Source organism: Helicoverpa zea, chromosome 19 (assembly GCF_022581195.2).
Source record: "Helicoverpa zea isolate HzStark_Cry1AcR chromosome 19, ilHelZeax1.1, whole genome shotgun sequence".
Classification (NCBI taxonomy): Eukaryota; Metazoa; Arthropoda; class Insecta; order Lepidoptera; family Noctuidae; genus Helicoverpa; species Helicoverpa zea.
In genome coordinates this window covers 5,421,779-5,444,155 of record NC_061470.1, presented here as the reverse complement: position 1 = coordinate 5,444,155, position 22,377 = coordinate 5,421,779, and the positions used below count along the sequence as shown (strand labels likewise).

The following is a 22,377-nucleotide window of genomic DNA, read 5'->3' as shown; positions in this document are numbered from 1 at the left end:
CAAAACCACACGAGCGCGATCGCAGGTATAACGAGAGAGAGACGGACCGATCCCCCGTCTCATCTCGAGCGCTGCCAGTCATTCCGTGAAACTTGTCACGCGGAATCCTCACGAGCGGAGGCTGGCATAGCGTTCGAGTGAGTGGACCGGTCTTCCGTCTCTCTCACTCTAGCGGCATACAAACGAATGGAGATTTCTACACCCGAAATTTATCATCAAAAGTGTGAATAAAACGATAGATGTAATTTAAAATTTGAAAAAATTGTTATCTTCATTAATTCCTTACTTCCCAAAAACTTATATCACCAATAAGACGTTATCACGTAAACATCTCGATCGTAAACCTACTTTACAAACAACCAATTTTTTTTGTTTTATAAATTAGCATAGGTATTTGCGTGATGTATATAAGTAAGATTTAAAAAAATAACTACATTCAAAAGTTCGTAATTTGTTCGTAAAGTATTTTCTGTTACAATATAATTTGATGAATAAAATAAGGAAATAACTTTATTTACCTAGGTATTCTTGAAATAAATAAGTTACCTAGTAACAATACTTCAGCAACTCAATTACATTATTATTTCCCAAATATAACAATGCTGACTATTATTAACATATTCATGAACGTGTAAAACAATAAAATATACTACAACCATATAGCTATTTGAAAACCAAAAACAAAGCTAGCAGGAAATGTATAATAATAATATTTCAACGTGAAACACACCGAAATGTGAAATAAAACACTTTTACGACAAAATGTTGGCCACTCCACAACATAAAAGCAAAGTTTTACAAGCTTTTAGTATTTTTTGATTGTTAAAGCATTCTGTATACTGGAATCTTAGATGGAAATTGTTCATATTTCAAATTTTCTATATGGTTTTCTAGATAAGATAATGTAGACTATATTGCAGCATCGAAATTAGTTATTGTTACTTAACAAATCAATAAAAGCCTTAAGGAGGGTGATTTTCCTTAAAAAATACTTTTTCACGATTGCGAAAAGTACTGATTTACAAACACACTTAATTTCTTAAAAGTACACCAAAACACTTAAAACCAAACCAAATTTCAGTATCTCTTGGAAATAAGTCTAAAATGCTAGTTTGACGTTTCTACCAAATCTCAGCCTTCCTTAAAAATCTGTCAAATAATCAATGTTTGTATGTAAAACTATAACATACTAACCAGCTTATGTATACTTATCGCCTAGAACCCAAACTTTGACAAACAAATGACGATTACAACTAGAACCCAGGCGTACAAACTGACCAACCGATTTACGTGTTTTCCTACAAATGTGTGCCTTGAAAGCCAGTCCCTAAAGTTTCTGCAAAATTATACTCGTAGAAGTATTTTCTAAGTTTCAAGGGTGCGTCGATAATTCCAATTTTGACATTGAAATTCGTGTTTCCATTGTTTGAGTTTACTTAGTTCAAATATTGAAGGTCCGTCTTGAAAAATGCTGTGAAGTTATCGATAGCTATGTGAACAAAGCTAGACTATTATTTAAAACGAGTTTAAGTAGGTACTAAGAGAAGGTATCTATTTAATTGGTGAAAGCAAATAATTTTGGGATTACCTATGGTCTTAACACGCCGTGGTGTCAGAGTTTTCTCAAATCCATCTGGCATGAAACACGGTGACGTGATTATGGTGACGAAAAGTTATTTAAATTTTTATAATTACTGAAAAATCTCTTACTTAAATGAATTAAAGAAAGTTTATGATCCACTTTAGACGTCACAAATTTAATATTAGTTCATTTACCGTTTGTCGCATAAAGGGCGAGCATAAAGCCCTTTCCATTAATATTTAATTAGCTAGAGTGCTGACGTAAGGAAAAGTAACTAAGTTAATGTTTTATCGATACATTTTAAGAAATTAAGTTAGCTTAAGTATCTCACTTTTGGCAGGAAAAAAGTCATTAGAGGTAAGATAATTTGGTATTATGTTTTATCTCTAAGGTATAAAGCTAAGTATTAATTTTCTTTTAGAAACTTTGCACTAAGTTGTACTTAAGAAAATGGCATAACAGATATCTATGTAAACCCAAAAAATATCACAAAAACTTATACCTACATATTTAAAGTAAAAGTCTACAATTGAAAGTAAAAACTCTTCTACAAGCAAAATACTCTTTCGAAAAACCTCCGTAAACCCCAAAAAGTTTTGCAAAGCCATAATAGGCCGTGGCATTTGAAGTACCGACGGAAAATCCACCAGTTGGTAACATAGTTCGTTGCAAAAGGGTTAGGAGTGCATTTAGGGGGATTCGGGGACTTTTGGCAGTGATACAATCAGGGGAGCTTGCAAAGCGATGCAGTCAACCAACCTTTGCAGAGCTGGGTCGCATACGAAATAGCTTGCGTCAGAAGTCGGCTTCTTCACTTGTTCAATCAAAATGTGTGTCTACTTTTTAATGTCTTGATAGACACACAGGTTTTGGGTGTTATTTCAATTACATTACGTTAGGACAGTAATTGAGATACATAAATACTGAAGTGCGATACCATGTTTAGCATAAAACAAATTGTACCGAGGAATACGTTAATACGGATAATTGTGACTGTAAATACTTGCGCAAAATCATCCAAGTATAGGTACTCTAAATTCGATGTAAAAAGTTAACGCAGTAAAATAAGAACTATATTTTCCACTTCCACGAGAGGACCACCCATATACTGTCAAGATGAAATAACCCTTAATAGACTTCAGATACTTTGATTCTTTGTGACTTCTTCCTAACTTTAATTTTCTTGCCACCAGGTACCAGGGTAGGAGACCCTGAGGAGTTGCTGGCTATCGACGAGATCTTTTGCACTGGCCGCAAGGGACCCCTCAGGATTGGTTCCATCAAGTCCAACTTGGGACACAGTGAGCCCGCCTCTGGTCTCTGCTCCATTGCCAAGGTAAATTGCGAAGGATTTTTTTAATATTTTTAATCGTTGCTCATTGTAAGGCTAGAATTCAAAAGCCAAAAACCGGTAATTTAAAAAAAAGATGATAGAGAAAATCTTCACATTTACATTGAAATCGGTCTTTCATGCTTTCACGCTAAAACTAGTAACACGTATAGTCTAGCCAGAGCGCGACGAAAGAAAAGGAAGCATAGCATATTATCTGCATAAATGTGGAAGCTTGTAATTAGCAATTTGTACTACTTACATATATTATTTAATTGTGTTATTAGTCTGTAAGCTTTCTGTAAAATTAAATAAATGAATAAATATGTCCCGCAGGCTTCTTTTTATCCAGACATGAGAAGTATTTTCTTCAGGATGTCGCTGGCACCGCAGAGAACAGCTAATAAAAGAAATATACAACCTTAATAACATTGCGTATAGACAGCCAATAAAGTATTTCACCAAAATATGCACAAGCATACACAAACTCATATGCTCCCCGTGACGTCATTTCAAGCCAACTTAATTGGCGGAGATGACATATCTCTACTCCCAACTCCATATTGCTTGTGTTAATTAAAGCGCTAAGCAGTCAGGATGTACATTATGTACATTGTACATGTGTACCAAAACTGACACATTTGACACAGGTACTCATTAGATAGACTCAATGCAGCTCATTGATGAAGTTATGAGGAAGCTGATTTTAGTTAGAGAGATTTTGGTAATATAGTATATTTTATTCAGGTATATAGCGAAAATATCTATCTCTTTAATTCACTAATTAACTCATATTACTTTATTATAAACTTAAAAGTTTGCATGTATGGACGTTTATTCAGCTATCACGCATAAACTCACAGCATGGATGAAACTTGGCAGTATCACACATACACTTTTAGGTACACTTACATATTTCTGAGTAACAAATTATAGGCAATTTTTTACCCACGTGCAGGAATTAGTGCCCCCAAGACGTCAGTAACACCACGGGCAAAACGAATACCATAAACAACTACTATCATAACCAACCTCTTTCTTCACAAACTTACCATCCAACCTCCTTTCTAGATGTGCATAGCATACAGCACCGGCTACTTGCCCCCCAACTTGAACTACAACGTGCCTCGTGAAGGAGTAGCAGCTTTGGCTGAGAACAGGCTCCAGGTCGTGACAGACAAGACTGCTTGGGGTAGGGGCATGTCTGGAGTGAACAGCTTCGGTTTCGGAGGCGCTAATGCTCACGCTTTGTTGAAGAATGTCGCCAGGGATAAGGTAAGATAGACGGGAAAATATGAATAGAATTTATTATTACAAAATATATTATTTTATATCTTTAGTTATGAGAGAAAAGTATTGATTTGTATTCAAAATTGGAACAGCTGTCAAAATCGTAAGAATAAGGCACAAGACTGGCTAGAGACAACAACCTGCTTTTTTTAAATCAAGAATCACGGTAAAACTTTTTCGAAACAATATTCATGTTTTTTTTTTGCTTTGTGTTATTTCATGTCAAAAACACACAAAACATTAATAGACATTTCTAGTTACTTATTTAAAATCAGCAAAAACAAATTGTTCTGTCCTTCAAACCGTTCTCAATTACGCTTTGAAGCCGCAATAATTAATTCCATAAAGTAAGAATCGTTTTCATCAGCGAGTGTTAGGACTTTACCAAGTTATATCAGATTTGATTTCCAATCTATTGATTATGTCAGCCTATTGTTTTCACTGATGAAACATCAAATAAAATGAGTTTCTAAATGTTATTATTGGAATCGGCTATCAATTTGTTTGATGGACATTTTGAGGAATTAATTAAAATAGGTTTTGTTGGGTATCCTTCTATTACAGACTGTTTTGATTTCCGTTCTATACCCTGACGTTGAAATTTAAATTAATTCTATCAAAGGTTTCTTTTGAATTATTCAACTCATAAAAAAAATAAACATCAGAGGCATTTAAACTTTTTATTTTGTAAGGCTGAACGTTTTGATGCCTATGACACCATTACTTATGGCGCGCATTTTAAAAATAGAATTTGGTTGTGCAATGCGCCGCCTCGCCGAGTCCACCATTACATTACTTTGAAAAAATAAAATAATTTAACGTTTGAGTGAATAATTAATATAAAAACTGTGATAAAATATGTGTCCTAAGGCAGGTAAGTTTACTTTGCTTAATATTTCAAAAGATTTAATTAATTCCTTAGTTTACTACTACTACGCTACTTTATTATATTGAATACGAAAGTTGACCAAACGATAAGTCTATTCTAATCTTCGAAAACAAATTCTGTTGGTCACTCGAAGGCTGCCAATATACCTGCAATATTTAAATTCAAGTGAATTTAAACATTACGCGTTTACAATAAAGTTGAAAATTGAATACACAAAAGTGATGCACTGCATTGCCGCAGGTGGTGAAACATGGTAAAAGCGGGATTTTGTCATCTTTTAGACTTTATAGGGTTTTTTTTTGTACTCAAGTTACTTCTTTATGGTCAACAGTATTGAGTATTGAGGCCATAAACAAATGGTTTAGAAAAGACTTAGATTTGTTCAATTATTTCTTTTCGATAAAGTTAATGTTTTAGGTAGGAATATAAAGGTAATGTATAACAATTATTTAAATGCTTTTTTTTATAATTTATCCTTTATGTCGAATTTTTTACGAACTTTTCTTAGATTCTCTAATATTCCGTAAAACGACGCTGACCTAAGATTGATTTGAAGTAAACTAAAAGCTCGATTTTTCGACTTCTTTACGTTTGTACAAATATCACCATACTCAAGAACAATATTATTGTCTTCAATTCCTTTATTCTGGACTGTGATTTACACTTGCAACTTCACATTTATAACTTCCAATATATGACTGGAAAACTTTCTTCAAACAATTTTACCAAATAATATGCCTCCAAATCCACTCTTCACCAGGTAAACAACGGCATACCATCAGACGACCTCCCCCGTCTAGTATGTGCATCAGGGCGCACGGAGTCAGCCGTCGCCAGGATCCTGGATGACTTGGAGTCCAGGACTGTGGACGCTGAGCTGGTGCGTCTGTACCATGCTATCCATGATGATGATATTGCTGGACATGTTGTTAGGGGTTACACTTTGTTGGGTGAGTAGTGGAAACTGATATTGTTAGAAGGGTTCATTTGTGCAAATACCTTTTGTTAAGTGCTTCTCAAATGCAGAATAGAAGTTGAAATTTCAAAGTTAGGTACTAAAAGAATCTAGAAGTTCCGATTGTAAAGTCGCGATGCGGTTGAGTTTTTAACCGACCTTTGTACTAATTATAATGGAGTAGATACGTAACTAACTATACTTAAGAGAAGTTAAGCAGTTCTAATATACTTTTAAATGCATATTGATCGAATATCTTGATCGAAAATAAATTCTGCTGTTGATGACAAAAACTAGAGGCAGCAAGCATGTTGCCTATTTTTGCCTTAAGATTAGTAACCAATTACACAGACTTGGGCTAGCAATACTAGGACGATAATTATAATTGTTGACCGCTTTTGTAGCACGTCCTGATGACCGCTTTAGTAGCTACTTAAATCTTCATATGGCACATAGAGCAACATCTACATTCTGTACTCTAGAATATTCTCCTAACCACTTTCCATATTCCAGGCTCAACCCCCACCAAGAGCGTGTCCCTAGCCCGCGAGATCCAGTACTTCTCCGGCGTCCGTCGCCCAGTATGGTTCGTGTACTCCGGCATGGGCTCCCAGTGGGCCGGTATGGGCAAGGAGCTCATGAGGATCCCGGTCTTCGCTGCTGCTATTGAGAAGTAAGTTGAAGAAATCAAGACAGGTTTTCATAAAGTGTTACTGAACACATAGGACTTTGGTTAAGCGGGTTAACTGTGTTTGATACTACATATGTAAAATTATTACCTATATTGCATTTGATAGTTGTCATAGTTTTTTAACTTACATAAGAAATAGGATACGTGGTTCCGTTTATCACACACGAAAATTCGGACTACTATAGAATGAATGATTTTAAATTGTTTATTCAACTTACTATATTGTTTGAATACTGAAACACCACGCTATTTTAAATATGCCTCTATCACACGTAAATTGGTGCCTTACTTTTAAGTAAGTATTCAAGATTTAAAGTTAGGAACGTTTAAGTATTTCAAGTTAAGACCTCAAAGGTAATCTGCCTTTTGAAACACATTGAAATTGCATTCATGTTTATAAGAGGAAAATTGTGAGAACTAGCTAAATAGGTTGATGTTATAACTAAATGATAAACTTCATACATGTAACGCAATTAGCGGAGAAGTTTCAGCTCTGTGTCAATGCTAATGCAATTAAAATCTACGCGCTCATGCATTCGTTGAATATAATCAAGTAACTTACTTGGTTTGCTATGAGTTAGGAATTATTAGAATACAAATATTACTATAGTATCTACAAAGGAACTTGTTAATTTGTTACTCGCTAAACTAGCCATTGTTGCAATCTAAATCCTGAGTAATTTGTATTTAGCTTATCTTTCAATTTGGCAAAATCATATTTTTGCAATTATTAGTTTGCGGTTTCAAAATTTACTTAATAAGTAACTTTTGAAATGCATCATAAAATTAATAAATTATGACTACCCGGGTTATTATAATCCTTCCCTGTACCGCAACATAGGATAAAATATCAAAGTTATTAACTAAAAATTATCCGTGTTCATTTTTACCATTATTCTTCTGAAATTCTGATCTGAGATTACCCTCACCGCTGCTAACCCATAGCGGTAGGAGTCATTTGAAGATTTCGCCATCGTAAAAAAAAAGGTTACTCTTTCAAACACTACCACTTATTTAAACTAACTCCTCAACTTGTTACTCAGGTGCCACAAAGCCTTGGAGCCTAAAGGCGTGAACCTGACCAAGATCATCACAGACCCTGACCCTAAGATCTACGACAACATCCTGAACTCCTTCATTGGTATCGCCGCCGTACAGATCGGTCTTACCGATGTCTTGAAAACCATTGGTGTTGAACCTGATTACATCATTGGTGAGTAGAACTTCGAAAATATGGATAAAGGAGAAAGAGATGGTTTATGTGTAAATAAGTCTGTATGGAGATATGAATCCAAAATAGTTAAAATCTGCTTAGTATGTAGGTACATATCTTTAGAAGTGGTAAAAGTTTAACTTTCCTAAAAATAATAATTTTGTTAGAAATTATATCCAAGAATAGAATAGAATTTTCTTCAATGAACACCAGTAACAAATACGGAAGGACATAACAAATAAGTAGTAGAGTATTACCCCCCCTACAATACCTACAATAGGCAGTCTTATCGATAAAAAGCAATCGCTTCCAGACAACCTTTGGATGGAGTCGATATGAAAAAAGATAAATTAAGTTACATGACAGTGTCTATCCAAGAATCAACTTTCTATTAAATATCCTCACACCATCACAAAAATATCAACATGTGGTTTGTCTATAACTAAAATCTTCACATTACAAAATTCCTCATCATCATCACCAGGTCACAGTGTGGGTGAACTCGGCTGTGCTTACGCCGATGGTTGCTTCACCGCCGAGGAGATGATCCTGTCTGCCTACAGCAGAGGTCTTGCCTCCATTGAGACTCCCTTCATCAAGGGATCCATGGCCGCCGTCGGTTTGGGATACAGTCAGGTAAGAACAATTTACTAAGACATTTGTTATTGATCGTTTGAAATATTTTAGCTTTAGAAACGTGGATACTATATTTTTGGAATAGCAATAGGTATTTTGATTAGGAATAATTTACAAGTTACCACAAATTGTACCGTTATACTTTTTTATCGTCACATTTTCAGAGGCGATTCTGGTTTTAAAATCACAAAAATAATTGCGATCAATATTTTGTTAATATTTCCTTTTTTGCCTTACTTGTAAGGAAGCTCTTTCATACTATTGTTTATCTATTAAAAATAACTCAAATTATTTCCATTCCTCTAGATCAAATCCATGTGCCCACCTGAAATCGAGGTGGCCTGCCACAATGGTCCGGACTCATCCACCATCTCAGGCCCCGCTGACATCATGAAGGTCTTCGTGGCCAAGCTCAGCTCTCAGGGTATCTTCGCTAAGGAGGTCCCTTGCTCCAACATCGCCTACCACTCGCGTTACATCTCTCAGGCTGGTAAGTTTTTTATTTCTTTTTAATTGCATAAACCTGTCTTAGAAATTGATATTCGTAAGTAATGTTGAGAATTTTTCTTGTATTTATAACTACTTAAAAGGAACTTTTTGGTTTGATTTCTTTATTTTTTGTGATCTACTCCGTCCATATTCGATATCTTTTCTCAAGTAGCTTTACCCCAATAGAGCGCACCGAAAAACTGGCATTTATTTTAAAATTATTACAAACTGCCTATATCTCTTTCTCGTATTTTCAATAGCTTAATACATCTTTTGTCTTGTCATACATTTAGGGCTAGTTTAAAGCATTTCACATCAATTAATTCAGTTTAGCCATGAAAGTAACGTCAAACATAGTGACTGCCATTTAAAATATTAAGTGAAGATTTGAGACCATTTCCAAGAGCTGTGACATTACAAAGCTTTATTGTAAAGTAAGGGAAAGTTGTACCAAACAAACTTGTTTGTTAAGACTAGGATTTCCGTTGATATAAAGTTATTAACGTCTGCGAAGTTACTAAGTAAACTTTGCATTTTGAAAATAACTTTTGTTTATTATCTTTCTGTCTAATTTGTTGATCTGAAACGGTAAATTCGATTACGAATAATAAAGTTTTTGAGCTTTGATGTGCAAATATTTAATGGTTTAAATCTGGAACGCTGGTAGTTAAACAATTTTATCAGCAAAGATCGCGAATTTGAATTCCTTACGGGAAGACTAGTTCAGTCTTTTGGGTTTTGGTATCCATGCCTGTATAAAGTGACATAGTTAAATCTCTTTGGAGAAATACCTAGCGCCGAGTAGCTTATTTCTTCTTCAGTCTTTTTATTATCTGTATGTCCTCTTCTCGTACATAGCAGACATGATTGCGTTAATCACAACGCTTTTATCGAACCACCACGCACATACTCGAGAGGCTGGTGCTTTTACCACTAGGCCACCAGGACATAGGTATGAGGGAATCTTCAAAATCTTGGATTCTTTCAGGCCCAACCCTGCTGAAGTACTTGAAGCAGGTCATCAAGGACCCCAAGCCTCGCTCAGAGAAGTGGGTATCCACCTCCCTGCCTCAGGCTCAATGGAAGGATGCCAAGGCTGCTCTGTCCTCGGCTGAGTACCATACTAACAATTTGCTGGTAAGTGATCACTGCTACTGCATTATGTAAATAAAATATATAAATCATATTTATGTCTCATATCTGTTCATAGTTTAGTGTAAAAAAAGGTAAAAATAAAATCGCTTTTTTGTACTAACTACTCTTGCAGCTATGATATAATTTTTTATTTTGCTTACTTTGATTCATCAATATTTCTTCAAGATGGTCTAAATGAGAGATAAGATGGTGTAAAACCACTTTGTCTTGATAAAGGAAAATAACACTAGCTTTAACATATTTTTATCTTTGTCTATTTAGTGTACCTAAATTCTAAACATTATCTCCAAAAAACTTCCAAAGCTAGTTAGATCCTAATCCATCATTCTTCCACAGAGCCCAGTCCTCTTCGAAGAGACAGCCCGTCTGATCCATTCCAACGCCATCACCATTGAGATCGCTCCCCACGGTCTGCTGCAAGCCATCCTGCGCAGATCCCTGAAGAAGGATGTCATCAACATTGCTCTGACGCAGAGGAACCACAAGGACAATGTCCAGGTCCTGTTCACCGCTTTCGGAAAGTAAGTTATTGAATAAAATTATTGGAAATGGGGGGTCATAGTTTGGGAGTTTAAGATGAATGATATTAATGGGATGTTCAAAAAAATGTTTAATGTTTTGTTTGGGGATTTGATAAAAACCGCTACCAAAATCGATATTGAAAATCAGTTGGTAGATTATTTGATGATGCTTGATTTCGTCAATTACTGAGGAAATATTTTTTTCAAATGAGACAGGGTTTTGTTTATAATGCAATATAAACGTATATTTTCAGCAATGGATGACTTCTGATGTAGTGCTTCTAGCTTTTGAGTTTTTTTTTACAGAAGTCCCTTGACACACCTGTGATCAAAATGATTCTAATGTATGATGTATGATTTTGCACACAGACTGTACGAGTCAGGCCTGAACCCACACCTTGCCAACATCTACCCCCACGTGCCATTCCCCGTGTCACAGGGCACTCCCATGATCTCCCATCTCGTCGAGTGGGAACACAGTGAAGACTGGTAAGTTTATCAACAAATTGTAATAATAGACTTAATTAAAGAAGCAGAAGATTTATGGAAAGGATTTTATAAAGCACAATGTTTAAATAAATTGGAAAACTGAAAAAATAGAAAAAGAAAAAAAAACACGCTAGTCATGTATTGTCATCAGAACTCAGAGCGTGTGCAAAATGTCATCCTAATCGAAGACCGGGAGGTGGGTCAAATTAAAATTCTATGATTTTCTAACATACCTAGTTACAAGTAAAGCTAATAAAAGCGTGTTAATATTGGAGCTTCACCTCAGTTGGATATTTAAAATGTGACAAGAAACATTGATTTTCCGTTACATACTTATCTCACACACAGATAGGTTGGTCATCTCCGCACTATCACAGCCAAACCTTGAAACACAATAAAGAGCTATGTATATTTATTGCTGGCCATCAGTCAGTTGGCCGCAAACAAATCGGCCAGCAGTGATCTATAGCGGCCACTTTGTACCGACTTCAATATACCGGGACGTTAGCGGGACATTTTTCAAAAAGCAGTCCCATTTTTGATATGATTGATGAACTTTGAATGCTGCAATGCGGTTAGGAATTAAAAATGGTGCATGGTTGAGTACTTGCTATACATAAAGTTTTGCGTGCGTTGTATTATATTTCAAGCTATATTATTTTTATCGATATCGATAGCTGTACTTACTATATATGAATTTAGTTTTCGTATTGAAAGTCAGTGCTCTAAATAAATGTCGAAAATGTGGCTTTGAAGAATATTTATCAAAAAACCACAAAAGCAGCTAAAATACAAAAAAAAAAGTTAAGTTAAGTTCTTACTTAAGCGTACCCAACATTAAATAAGATTCGGATAATTACTGAAATAATTGTATTTTGTTTTCAATAATAAAATACGAAGGAAACTTCTGACCTATACATTTAAAACTGAAAGTTATAATCTATTATTAACCTTTATAAATGGATTTACAAACATCATATACATCAATTCTCTCTTGAAATCCTAAGATCCTTGCAATTCCTCAAGAGTGGAAACGCAATCCGCTGCAGGATATCTTAGGACTTCAAGTGATTGCAGACGGAGGAGTTTCAATCGGTTCTCTGTTGAGTTTTGATTGCATCGCTAATAGTTTCGATACTAATGCAAATGTGGGATTTAATGTAGAATTTACTGTTTCATTATTTTTGGTCAGAATTTAAACTAAAAGGGATGAATTTGATGATAATGATTATCACTCCCGTAACAACTGGTACTCATAAAGTTTTAGACTCGACGAATTATTTTGAAAATTTTAAAAAGTTTTGCATGAATAAGGCAAAAATTAATACTGTGAAATTGTATGAGTTAATATTTATGTACTTATTGTTTTTTCTATGGGCCTTAGATGCCTGATACAAATAAATAAATAAAATAAAAACCATATGTATGATCAATAACTTGTGGTTTAACAATGTTATTTTTTCTGACTAGGTATGTGACATCATACAAAGCTCAAGAGAAGATGAAGTCTGGTGAGAGGACCATCAGAATGTCCATTGTGGATGAAGACTGCGAGTACATGGCTGGTCACGTTGTCGATGGTAAGAATATATAACTCTAGATCATCAACATCAATTTTATACTGGGTCACCGGGTCACTGGGTTGTTTTAATCTTCAATATTATAGCTCTAAATCTTGGCGAAAAAATATTCAGAAAACTAAGTATTAGTCCAATGCTTCGACGAAGAGTATTCCCAAATTGCTTGCATATCTACGGTTTTCTACACTTTTCTTTACCGTCGCCGTCGAAAATTACCGTCGCTAAAAGTGAATAAATGTATTTTCTTTCTTTATTTATTTCTTTTAAAAGTCCTACAATAATTATTTCCACTTCTCAGGTCGTAACTTATACCCCGCCACCGGTTACCTGGTCCTCGTATGGGAGACCCTCGGTATGATGATGGGAGAGCTCTACACTGAGGTGTCAGTCGTGTTCGAGAACGTTCGCTTCCAGAGAGCCACCAACATTCCTAAAGAAGGCAACTTGGAGTTCATCATCATGATCCAGAAGGGCAGTGGTAACTTTGAGGTAACTATTTTAGGCTATACGTTCTTCTGATTCAAAGAAAATATCAAACTTAGTCGAAAAGATTTTCTTGCTAGTTATTCTTCCAAGAAAAGTGTAGTTTTACTTTCAAGAAAAAGTAGCTGTTTAGTACCTAGTTATTACTTTTAGCAATAAAAGAGGCATTGTACTCTTTACCTTAATAATATTTCTAGGTACTTTTAAGTAAAATACTTTTGTGAGTCTTTTGAAAGTTGTTGTGGCCTAGTGGGTAAAGGACCAACCTCTCAAGTATGAGGGCGCAGGTTCGATCCCAGGTCAGGCAAGTACCAATGCAACTTTTCTAAGTCTGTATGTACTTTCTAAGTATATCTTAGACACCATTGACTGTGTTTCGGATGGCACGTTAAACTGTAGGTCCCGGCTGTCATTGAACATCCTTGGCAGTCGTTACGGGTAGTCAGAAGCCAGTAAGTCTGACACCAGTCTAACCAAGGGGTATCGGGTTGCCCGGGTAACTGGGTTGAGGAGGTCAGATAGGCAGTTGCTTCTTGTAAAGCACTGGTACTCAGCTGAATCCGGTTAGACTGGAAGCCGAACCCAACATGATTGGGAAAAAGGCTCGGAGGATGATGATGACTTTTGTGAGTCCCTAATTGAAAATTTATGAAGATGTATCTCAAACAAAAACACAGCTACTTACTTTTTTCGTGTCTAGCTGTAATAGAAACTTATAAAAGTGCCAAATCACACTGAGAGGAGTTTAATCATAATAACCAAATAATAACCGGCCGTCTTTAAATGGTTAACGTTAAATGGTGCAGCTCATCGGTAGTAACAGCCATTAACAAAGCTAAAACATAAATTCAAATCAAACTTCTTCCCCCAGATCGTAGAAAGTGGAGCATCCATCGTCACCGGTCGTATCTACGCCAAGAAGAACGTTGGCCAGGACTACCGAGTGATCCCGAGCTTGCCCGAAGTGAGCGGCCCGAACATCAAGCACATGCTCACGAAGGACTTCTACAAGGAGTTGAGGCTCAGAGGATACCAGTACAGGTAAGAGTGGATGGAGTTTCAGATGATGAATTCGAAATTTGAAATTTTTTGAATTTGGAATTTGTAGGTTCGTTTGATGATGATGCAAAATTTGAGTCTTTAGATGCTATGAAAGTAGTGTATGAAGAAGATGGGACAGTTACCAGTTTGAGGGTAAAAATAGAATTGTTTTAATAAAAGCTAGAAGCAAGAAATTGAATATTGGAGTCATAAAAATGATGATTAATATTTATTAATATTTGAATATCAGTTCGCAGCTTGTAGATTTTTAAAAGGAGAATACAAGAATAGTTCAACAACTTTTAAACGAATTCAACGTAATAATTTCAGCAAAGTATTAATTACGATAAAACCACAAATTCTAATTATTTTAATAGAAACACGAAACATCTTTCAAGCCTTCTTGTTTTCACATCAAAGCTATAATGTTAATATATAATTGTACTTGTTAACTTTGAGATTACTTAGCATTTTACAAACAAAGCTGAGTGCTTTAAAATAAAGATTTTATACAAACTTATGTTTTATGAATTTAGACCAAAAAGTTTTACTTTAATAAATCCAAATTAGGCAGCTAAAGTGGCTGCTGGTTAGCCAAAACATTTGCAGTCTAGAGGGACAGTATCATGAAAACTACAGAATACTGGTAAAGTGGTAGTAGGTATAAGAGAGAAGTCTGGAATTATACATAATTAATCATTCCTTTTTCCTCTGGATAACGTCGTTGATACTTACACTGTTAATTAAACCAGTCGATTTCGATCTAAGCACTTTTTGAGCTCCATTCTTAGATTCTTAACAAATTGATTACAAGATAGAAACATCATCATCATCCTCCGAGCCTTTTTCCCAACTATGTTGGGGTCGGCTTCCAGTCTAACCGAATTCAGCTGAGTACCAGTGCTTTACAAGGAGCGACTGCGACAAGATAGAAACATAAATCTCTTAAATAATTACTACCGCTGTTTGATCTCTATTTGCGCAATTATGAACTTCTCCACTATCATCACCTTCACACCAAAACTCCAAACCATCATCTTCCTCACTACCTTCTACCACAAAAATCGAAAAATCAACCAGCATTCCTTTTCCAGCGGTCTCTTCCGTGGCGTCCTCGGCTGCAACGTCGAAGGTACCCGCGGCCGTCTCTCCTGGGTCAACAACTGGGTCACCTTCATGGACTGCATGCTGCAAATGAAGATCATCGGCCAGGACACCAGAGGTCTCTTCGTCCCCACCAGGATTGAGAAGCTGTCTATTGATGCTAACATGCATTATAATGCTATCTCCAAAATGAACCCTGATTCTACGAAGAATTCGTTCGAGATTAGAGTGTATCCTGATGTTGATGTTATTAGGTAAGATTTTGAATGATTTTTGACTATTATTAGTGTTTTAACAGTTTTCTTGACAGCTCACTTGACATTTTTTGGCGATACTCAAACGTAGTTTTCGAAACTAGCAAACTTATACACGAACCCGGATAAAAAGTCAGCCCGATATATAAATAAGTAAATGTTTTCATATCGGACCAGTAGTTCTTGAGATTAAACTGTGAATCATCCTGATTATTTTCAAGTAATTTTTCTCAAAGGATATATCAAAAGCAGTATATTTAGGTAAATAACAGTTTCAATGAAAAACAGTCTTAATGAACAGCCATTGAAATAAATACGTACTTTACTGAATTTAAATTAAACAAGGATATTTGTATTACTGTCCAATTAATCTTAAGATACACCAAATAACGAATAGCAGCGTTAATTCCGAATGCTTTGGAGTATGAATAAGACGACTTCCATTTTACGAACTAACATTAAATCAAAATGAAGAGAAATCGAAAGTAAATGGAACCTTGTGACCTTATATTTTCAATGTTAACTTTTGCTGACTGTCTTTTATATTGCTTGACTTAATTCTTTCGCTCGAAAGTATTCTATAAAGTAAGATTAAAAAAATACATACTAGTACAAGCATTTAATGCATCATTTGATGAATTTTCTGAGCATTAAATGTTATTAGGCGCTCTATACACTGGAGACCAAGTAATTACCTTCCCAGGTTCACGACAACCCTTTATAAATTGCGTATTTAATCAACCTTTTATTGGGTGACTGTTGAATTTATCGATATAATACATAGCAACTTGCACACAATTGTGTACATAGGGACTTAACTTTTTTTATAAAAGTAAATTATATATAAATACATTTTAATATATTATCTATGTTCTTTCTCGTACATAGTCTTGTTGTAGACTTCTCTAGTCAAGAGTGCTTCAACCAGTCTTGTTTTTCTTAAGGTATATAATTTATTTATTATTAGTCTTATTCAAGCTACTACACATTATCTATATTATATTTTGTTCATACGGTATTCAACCCTTTATGTTTTTACCAAAATTCGTAAAAGCTATTTTCCGCTCATACCTAAAAGCCTTCGAAAAACGATTCAAGCTTTTAAATATAAACAGTCAAGTTCATATAGTCTAAAAAATGTTACTCAAAAGCCACTCTCTTGGAATGAAAAATTAAATATTCAACCATGTACACACGCAGCCCAATATTTTTAATCATATTATTGGCCACGAGAAATAGTTCCTTAGCAATTCCCTAAGGACCATCTCAATTTTCTAGAACAAATATTGATAAAGTGGAATAGAAAAAAATGGTTTCTTCAAATAATAATTATTAGACATTTAATTTCCTATCGTCTTTTTAGTTTTTCTGATTAAAATATAAATAAAATATTAATATATCTTTTTCGGTATCTATTTGACTACTTAGTAACTTTTTAAGTTTGTCTTCTCTATAACTAAAAATAAGTTTACAGTTTGTTGAACATAATCAAAAAGGTTGCGGTAAACAAAAATAAAATAAACATAAAGTTTATTTTTGGCAATTAATTAAGTTTGTTGTTCCAAAGTCAAGTCTCAAGAAATAGTAGTGTTCGCAATGTTATATAAAGCTAACCTTTTAACATAGACGAGTATAATGATGATTTATACAACTGGCAACATTGAACGTTTTGAGGTTACTAGCAATAACTCTGACTTGCTATAATGCTACAAGGTAATGCTTCTGTGTAAACCTAGTCATCATGCAGGATTTTGCAGAAATGGTATTTGACCTTTGCATTGGAGAACTGGCTTGTTATAAAAAAAAGATTTAATTAACAGCTCTTTCTCGTGGTTTCACTAGCGTCTCAAGGTATCATGACCATCTTCCTGAATCATAATATCAATAAATAATATCATCCGAGGATAGTGTAACTTCCCAACACTGAAATATTTTGTCAAATCGGTTCAATTGTTTCGAGGCTTTTAGGGTACAAATGAATCACTATTTTTTCCTCTTTTTTAATCTGCTTTATTAGATAGTATTGTAGTATTTTCGATAATTGTTACTGGAATTGATATTACTAGTATGGGAATTTTAGATGTAAAATAAGTGGTACATACGTAGCGGGAAATATTATGTTCCACAGTACAAATCCTCTAAACGCTCATACAAATTCATAGCACCAATAACATGAATCTGACTATCAAAACGTGTTGACTAGACAAATGTCAACAGATTTCGTGTTGGCCAGTTTAAATGGTTTACAAATATCTACCATTTATAATTGAGTTACGATCAGTTAGGGAGCCAAAGATACTGCAATTTATTAGTATTACGTGGTAGGATTTACATATGCCATTAACTAGGTAGGGGTCGACTTTAATCCAATTTAAGTCGGCCAATATAATCCGCTTGGAAGATAATTCAAAGTTCAATTCTCACAATTAAACAACCATTTATTTGCAGATACACTTATATTCACAAGATTATATTAATGTTCATTAAATACTAGTAGTTCAATATGTAAATGGTCTTTTTTTTGTCCAGGGCTGGTGGTGTCGAAGTCCGTGGTCTCCACGCTACTCCCATCACCAAGAGGCTGCCTCTTGGAGTACCAGTACTTGAGAAGAACGAATTCATCGCCAACTTCGGAAAGAACAAGATGAAGGTAAAGGAAACTCAACCCTAATGCTTTACGTATAAGTTTGAAATTCCTTTGAAACTAAAACTTACTTTTTGTAAACAGATTGAAGACATTCTCCGTTCCAACATCCAACTGGTGCTTGAGAACATCCAGACATACAAAGTCAAGAGCATAGAGTTAGTAGACGAGGAATACAAGAAGAACGACATTCAACCCATTTTGGAAACTGTTGGAGAAATGCTGGGTGACCTGCCTTTAGTACAAGCTGAGCTGCTGATGATTTCTGAAGAGCCTATTGAAGTGTCCTCTAACATCACTGTCGAGAACAAGAAGCTGTCTGGAGAGAGCAACACTATCCTCTTCATTGGAGCTAACCTTCTTAGCAGGCCTGATGTAAGGAAACCATTATGATTTTCAAGTTTTTATATCTTTTGAGTAACCGATCTCTTCTTTGCCAAATTATACTAATTTATTTACTTTATTACCAGGTCCTCCAAAGCGCAATCGGCACACTTCGTGACAAGTGCTTCCTCATCAGTCGTGAGAAGGACCGCCCCAATCCTAAAGATTACTCCGACAAATACGACATTGTCACCATCCACGATACTGGCGTCGAATACCTGGTCCTCTTCAGGAAACGCATTGGAGCCAGACCCGCGAAGTTCGTCAGAATCCCCGCTTCAGACCTCGAATTCACATGGATCGACAAAGTCAAGGAGGAACTTAAAGAAGGCCAGAAACTGGTCCTATATACCCAAGATGAGCCTATCAACGGTCTTCTAGGGTTGGTCAACTGTTTGAGGAAGGAGCCTGGTGGTGAGGTCGTGTATGGTCTCCTGATTTCTGACCCCTCTGCACCTCCATTCAACCCTGACTTGGAGTTCTATGAAGAGCAACTGGACAAGGATTTGGCTATCAACATTTACCAAGATGTAAGTCACAACTCATTGATCTCGAAAGTTTCTGATACCGAGAAATTATTCGACTTTACTGACCAAATAAATTAAGTTATGAAAGAGAATTTCTATGAAACCCCGAACCTCATTAAGGTTCACCTCGTTCTCTCGAACGACAAAATATTCTGTCAATGGAATTATAAAGCCGGGGTTATTTCTGAGAAATTTGAATTCAGTTAAGAGATAACGAAGTAAATCCGACAACAGGCTTAATTAATATTCATCAATATGATAAATTGCTTTACAAATGTATCGGTTTTCAATCGAAATGGCAAATAATCGATATTCCGCCGTAATTTTTTTATAATTTATGCTGAGACATTCGCTTAATCCAGACAGCTTTTCAAAATATAAATTGGTTAAAATATTCTGACACATATCAACAGCAATTTTTCTATTCAAATTCAACATTAATTTCAATTTACAGACTAACCCTTTCTACTATCAAAAATATAGATTTAATTTTACCAGCTCTTAGTTAATATTTTATAATTGTTAACTAAGAGCTGGTAAAGCGAGTAAGAGCAAAGTTTTCTATTTTATAATTGTCTCCGCAGGGTCAATGGGGTACCTACCGCCATCTTCTCCTGGGTGACTTGGAGACTGTCCGTGCCAACCATGCTTACGTCAATACTCTGACCATCGGAGACTTGTCTTCACTGAGCTGGGTGGAAGGACCCATCAGGGAGAACCATGTGTTCAAGAGTAAGGAGAAAGTGCTTGTTAGCGTGAGTATCGATTTTGAGTGATGAATTTTCTTGGACATACAAATGTTACTTTTTACATTTAAAACAAAAGAAGTTACTTCAGAATCTTATTACCCTTTCTATTCTCAAAAAGAGGATCCACAGAAAATAGGATGTTTTCTACTTAGTTTCCTTGATTTCGTCCATCAAAACATTAACATTTTATTTATTTTATTTTATCTATAACTTTATTTTCAGGAATCAATGGCCCATAGATAAATACCTTAAAAACTAACATATGTTATAACTTATTACTTATTTTATTGCGACTTCTTTCTTCTTAGTACCTATCTGTAGTACCTAGTTATTCATTTTTAATTATTACTACATTTATGTTCCCTTTTTAATGTTTGTCATCTTCTTCGTCTACTACATAATATAAAGCATTATATTCGTCTTCATCAGGTATACTGTGCGGCTCTTAACTTCCGTGACGTGATGACGGCTACGGGTCGTGTGACAGTCGACGCGGTCGCTCGCGGTCGTCTTGCGCAGGAGTGCGTACAAGGGTTCGAGATTGTCGGAAAGACACCCAAGTATGTTATAGTTTCTTTAAATCTGAGTTCTCCTTAGTTAGTTCGTGACAAAATATTACCCAAATAAAAAGATAATTAATATTTTTACATACCTACCTATTTACATTACCTTACTATTGGTGAAATATAATTTAGAGATAATAAATTCTCAAAAAATCCTACCTAAGAGGCACAATATTTTTTGCCGTTGACTATCCTTACAGATCTCTTGAATATGCTTACTGTCAGCAATTTTCTTGTTGATAGCCAGGCCAAGCTTTTCTTTCAGATTTTTTTTTAAAGATAGCAATTTCATATCTAACATGCACTCATTATTATCATTCTTCAAAAGCACCATAATCTGACCAAAAATGTCTTCCACAGCGGCTCCCGTGTCATGGGTATGATCCGTAACCGTGGTATGGCCAACTTGGCTGAAGGAGACAAGGCTCTGCTGTGGGCCATCCCTGACGAATGGAGCTTCGAGGAGGCTGCTACAGTACCTGTGGCTTACGGAACTGTCTACTATTCTATGGTGAGTCTTGATTATTAGTTAGATAGTTAACATAGGACATGTAGAAACCATTGCAAACCCGCATTGTTGAGTTGCAATTTTAACTTATTACCTATAATGTAGTAATTGATTGCATATTATCTGTTAAATGATTTTTTTCTAAATTCACCGACTCCTCAGGTTTTTGTGTGTATCACATTTCTCTCTCTCCTCGCTATTTTATGTTTTTTTTTTTAATTTCACTCAAAAAGAATACAATTATTCACTTCTATGAGGAAAACATATAAATTAAGCTTAGGATAAGCGACACTTTAGCTCGTGGGTGTAAATGTAACTAGAGGTAGCGTTAGTTCCTCATTTGTTACACAAGCTAGCTTTTACAAGCTTTTATAGCCTTTATACGAGTCAAAATTTCAGTCAAAATATACATAAAGAAATTTACATAACACTGTTAAATCATTATAAAAAGTTTGATCTAACGCAATCTTCTCTGTACTCAGGTCATGGTAGGCCAAATCAAACGCGGTGAATCGATCCTGATCCACGCCGGTTCGGGAGGTGTCGGTCAGGCTGCCATCAACGTAGCCCTTCACTACGGCTGCGAAGTCTTCACCACTGTCGGAACTGCTGAAAAGAGGGCCTTCATCAAGAAGCTGTTCCCACAACTTAAAGGTTTGTAGACTTGAAGGTTATAGATGGGGAAAGACGGCAAGATAGAAGATAGTTGTAACTTAGCCACTTCATAAAATGCAAAGTAAAATACAATGTAAAGTTAATATTTTTGGGTTCACTTAACATTTTTGGGTTAAAAAGTATCCTATTTAGATTCATTTATAAAACTACCTTCTAATGTAACTTCAGCTTCATGGAAGGCCAAATTTTTCAGTTAATACGCCGTAGCTACATCTACAATTTCTAAAGTATCAACTTGATTTATCTCACCCTTTCACAGCAAAATCTAGTGATTTTAACCGACTTCCCAAAACGGAAGGGGATGTTCACAATTCGAATCTTGTTTTCGAACAATGAATAGTGTTCTGCGAACCATAATTTCGAATATTCTTCTCTTGTCTAACAGACAGCCACATCGGCAACTCTCGTGACGCTTCGTTCGAGGACATGATCAGACGCGAGACCAACGGCAGAGGTGTAGATATGGTGCTCAACTCCTTGTCTGACGAGAAACTGCAGGTTCGTTATTACATAAATGATCTTTTATTTTATGTCACAAATATTGTAACTAGCACAATTCCTCTTTTACCACTTCATTTGCTATACTATAGGTTTGGTTAAATATATTTTTATAACGAAATGTATA

At 35.4% G+C, this 22,377-nt stretch overlaps 1 protein-coding gene across 1 annotated transcript in view; it reads left to right on the top strand.

The window, feature by feature from the left end:
- Positions 1 to 22,377, top strand: part of LOC124639663 (fatty acid synthase-like) — a 51,054-nt gene that overhangs the window by 18,654 nt on the left and 10,023 nt on the right. The window contains exons 8-29 of the mRNA XM_047177105.1: positions 2,776 to 2,918; positions 3,984 to 4,187; positions 5,852 to 6,041; positions 6,560 to 6,719; positions 7,781 to 7,950; positions 8,435 to 8,586; positions 8,893 to 9,076; positions 10,064 to 10,212; positions 10,567 to 10,751; positions 11,121 to 11,240; positions 12,711 to 12,820; positions 13,119 to 13,309; positions 14,175 to 14,344; positions 15,439 to 15,702; positions 18,232 to 18,352; positions 18,431 to 18,721; positions 18,817 to 19,260; positions 19,842 to 20,012; positions 20,436 to 20,566; positions 20,930 to 21,080; positions 21,560 to 21,731; positions 22,138 to 22,250. Of these exons, the coding sequence (XP_047033061.1) occupies positions 2,776 to 2,918; positions 3,984 to 4,187; positions 5,852 to 6,041; positions 6,560 to 6,719; positions 7,781 to 7,950; positions 8,435 to 8,586; positions 8,893 to 9,076; positions 10,064 to 10,212; positions 10,567 to 10,751; positions 11,121 to 11,240; positions 12,711 to 12,820; positions 13,119 to 13,309; positions 14,175 to 14,344; positions 15,439 to 15,702; positions 18,232 to 18,352; positions 18,431 to 18,721; positions 18,817 to 19,260; positions 19,842 to 20,012; positions 20,436 to 20,566; positions 20,930 to 21,080; positions 21,560 to 21,731; positions 22,138 to 22,250 (3,986 nt within the window). The remainder of the gene's footprint in view (positions 1 to 2,775; positions 2,919 to 3,983; positions 4,188 to 5,851; positions 6,042 to 6,559; positions 6,720 to 7,780; positions 7,951 to 8,434; positions 8,587 to 8,892; positions 9,077 to 10,063; positions 10,213 to 10,566; positions 10,752 to 11,120; positions 11,241 to 12,710; positions 12,821 to 13,118; positions 13,310 to 14,174; positions 14,345 to 15,438; positions 15,703 to 18,231; positions 18,353 to 18,430; positions 18,722 to 18,816; positions 19,261 to 19,841; positions 20,013 to 20,435; positions 20,567 to 20,929; positions 21,081 to 21,559; positions 21,732 to 22,137; positions 22,251 to 22,377) is intronic.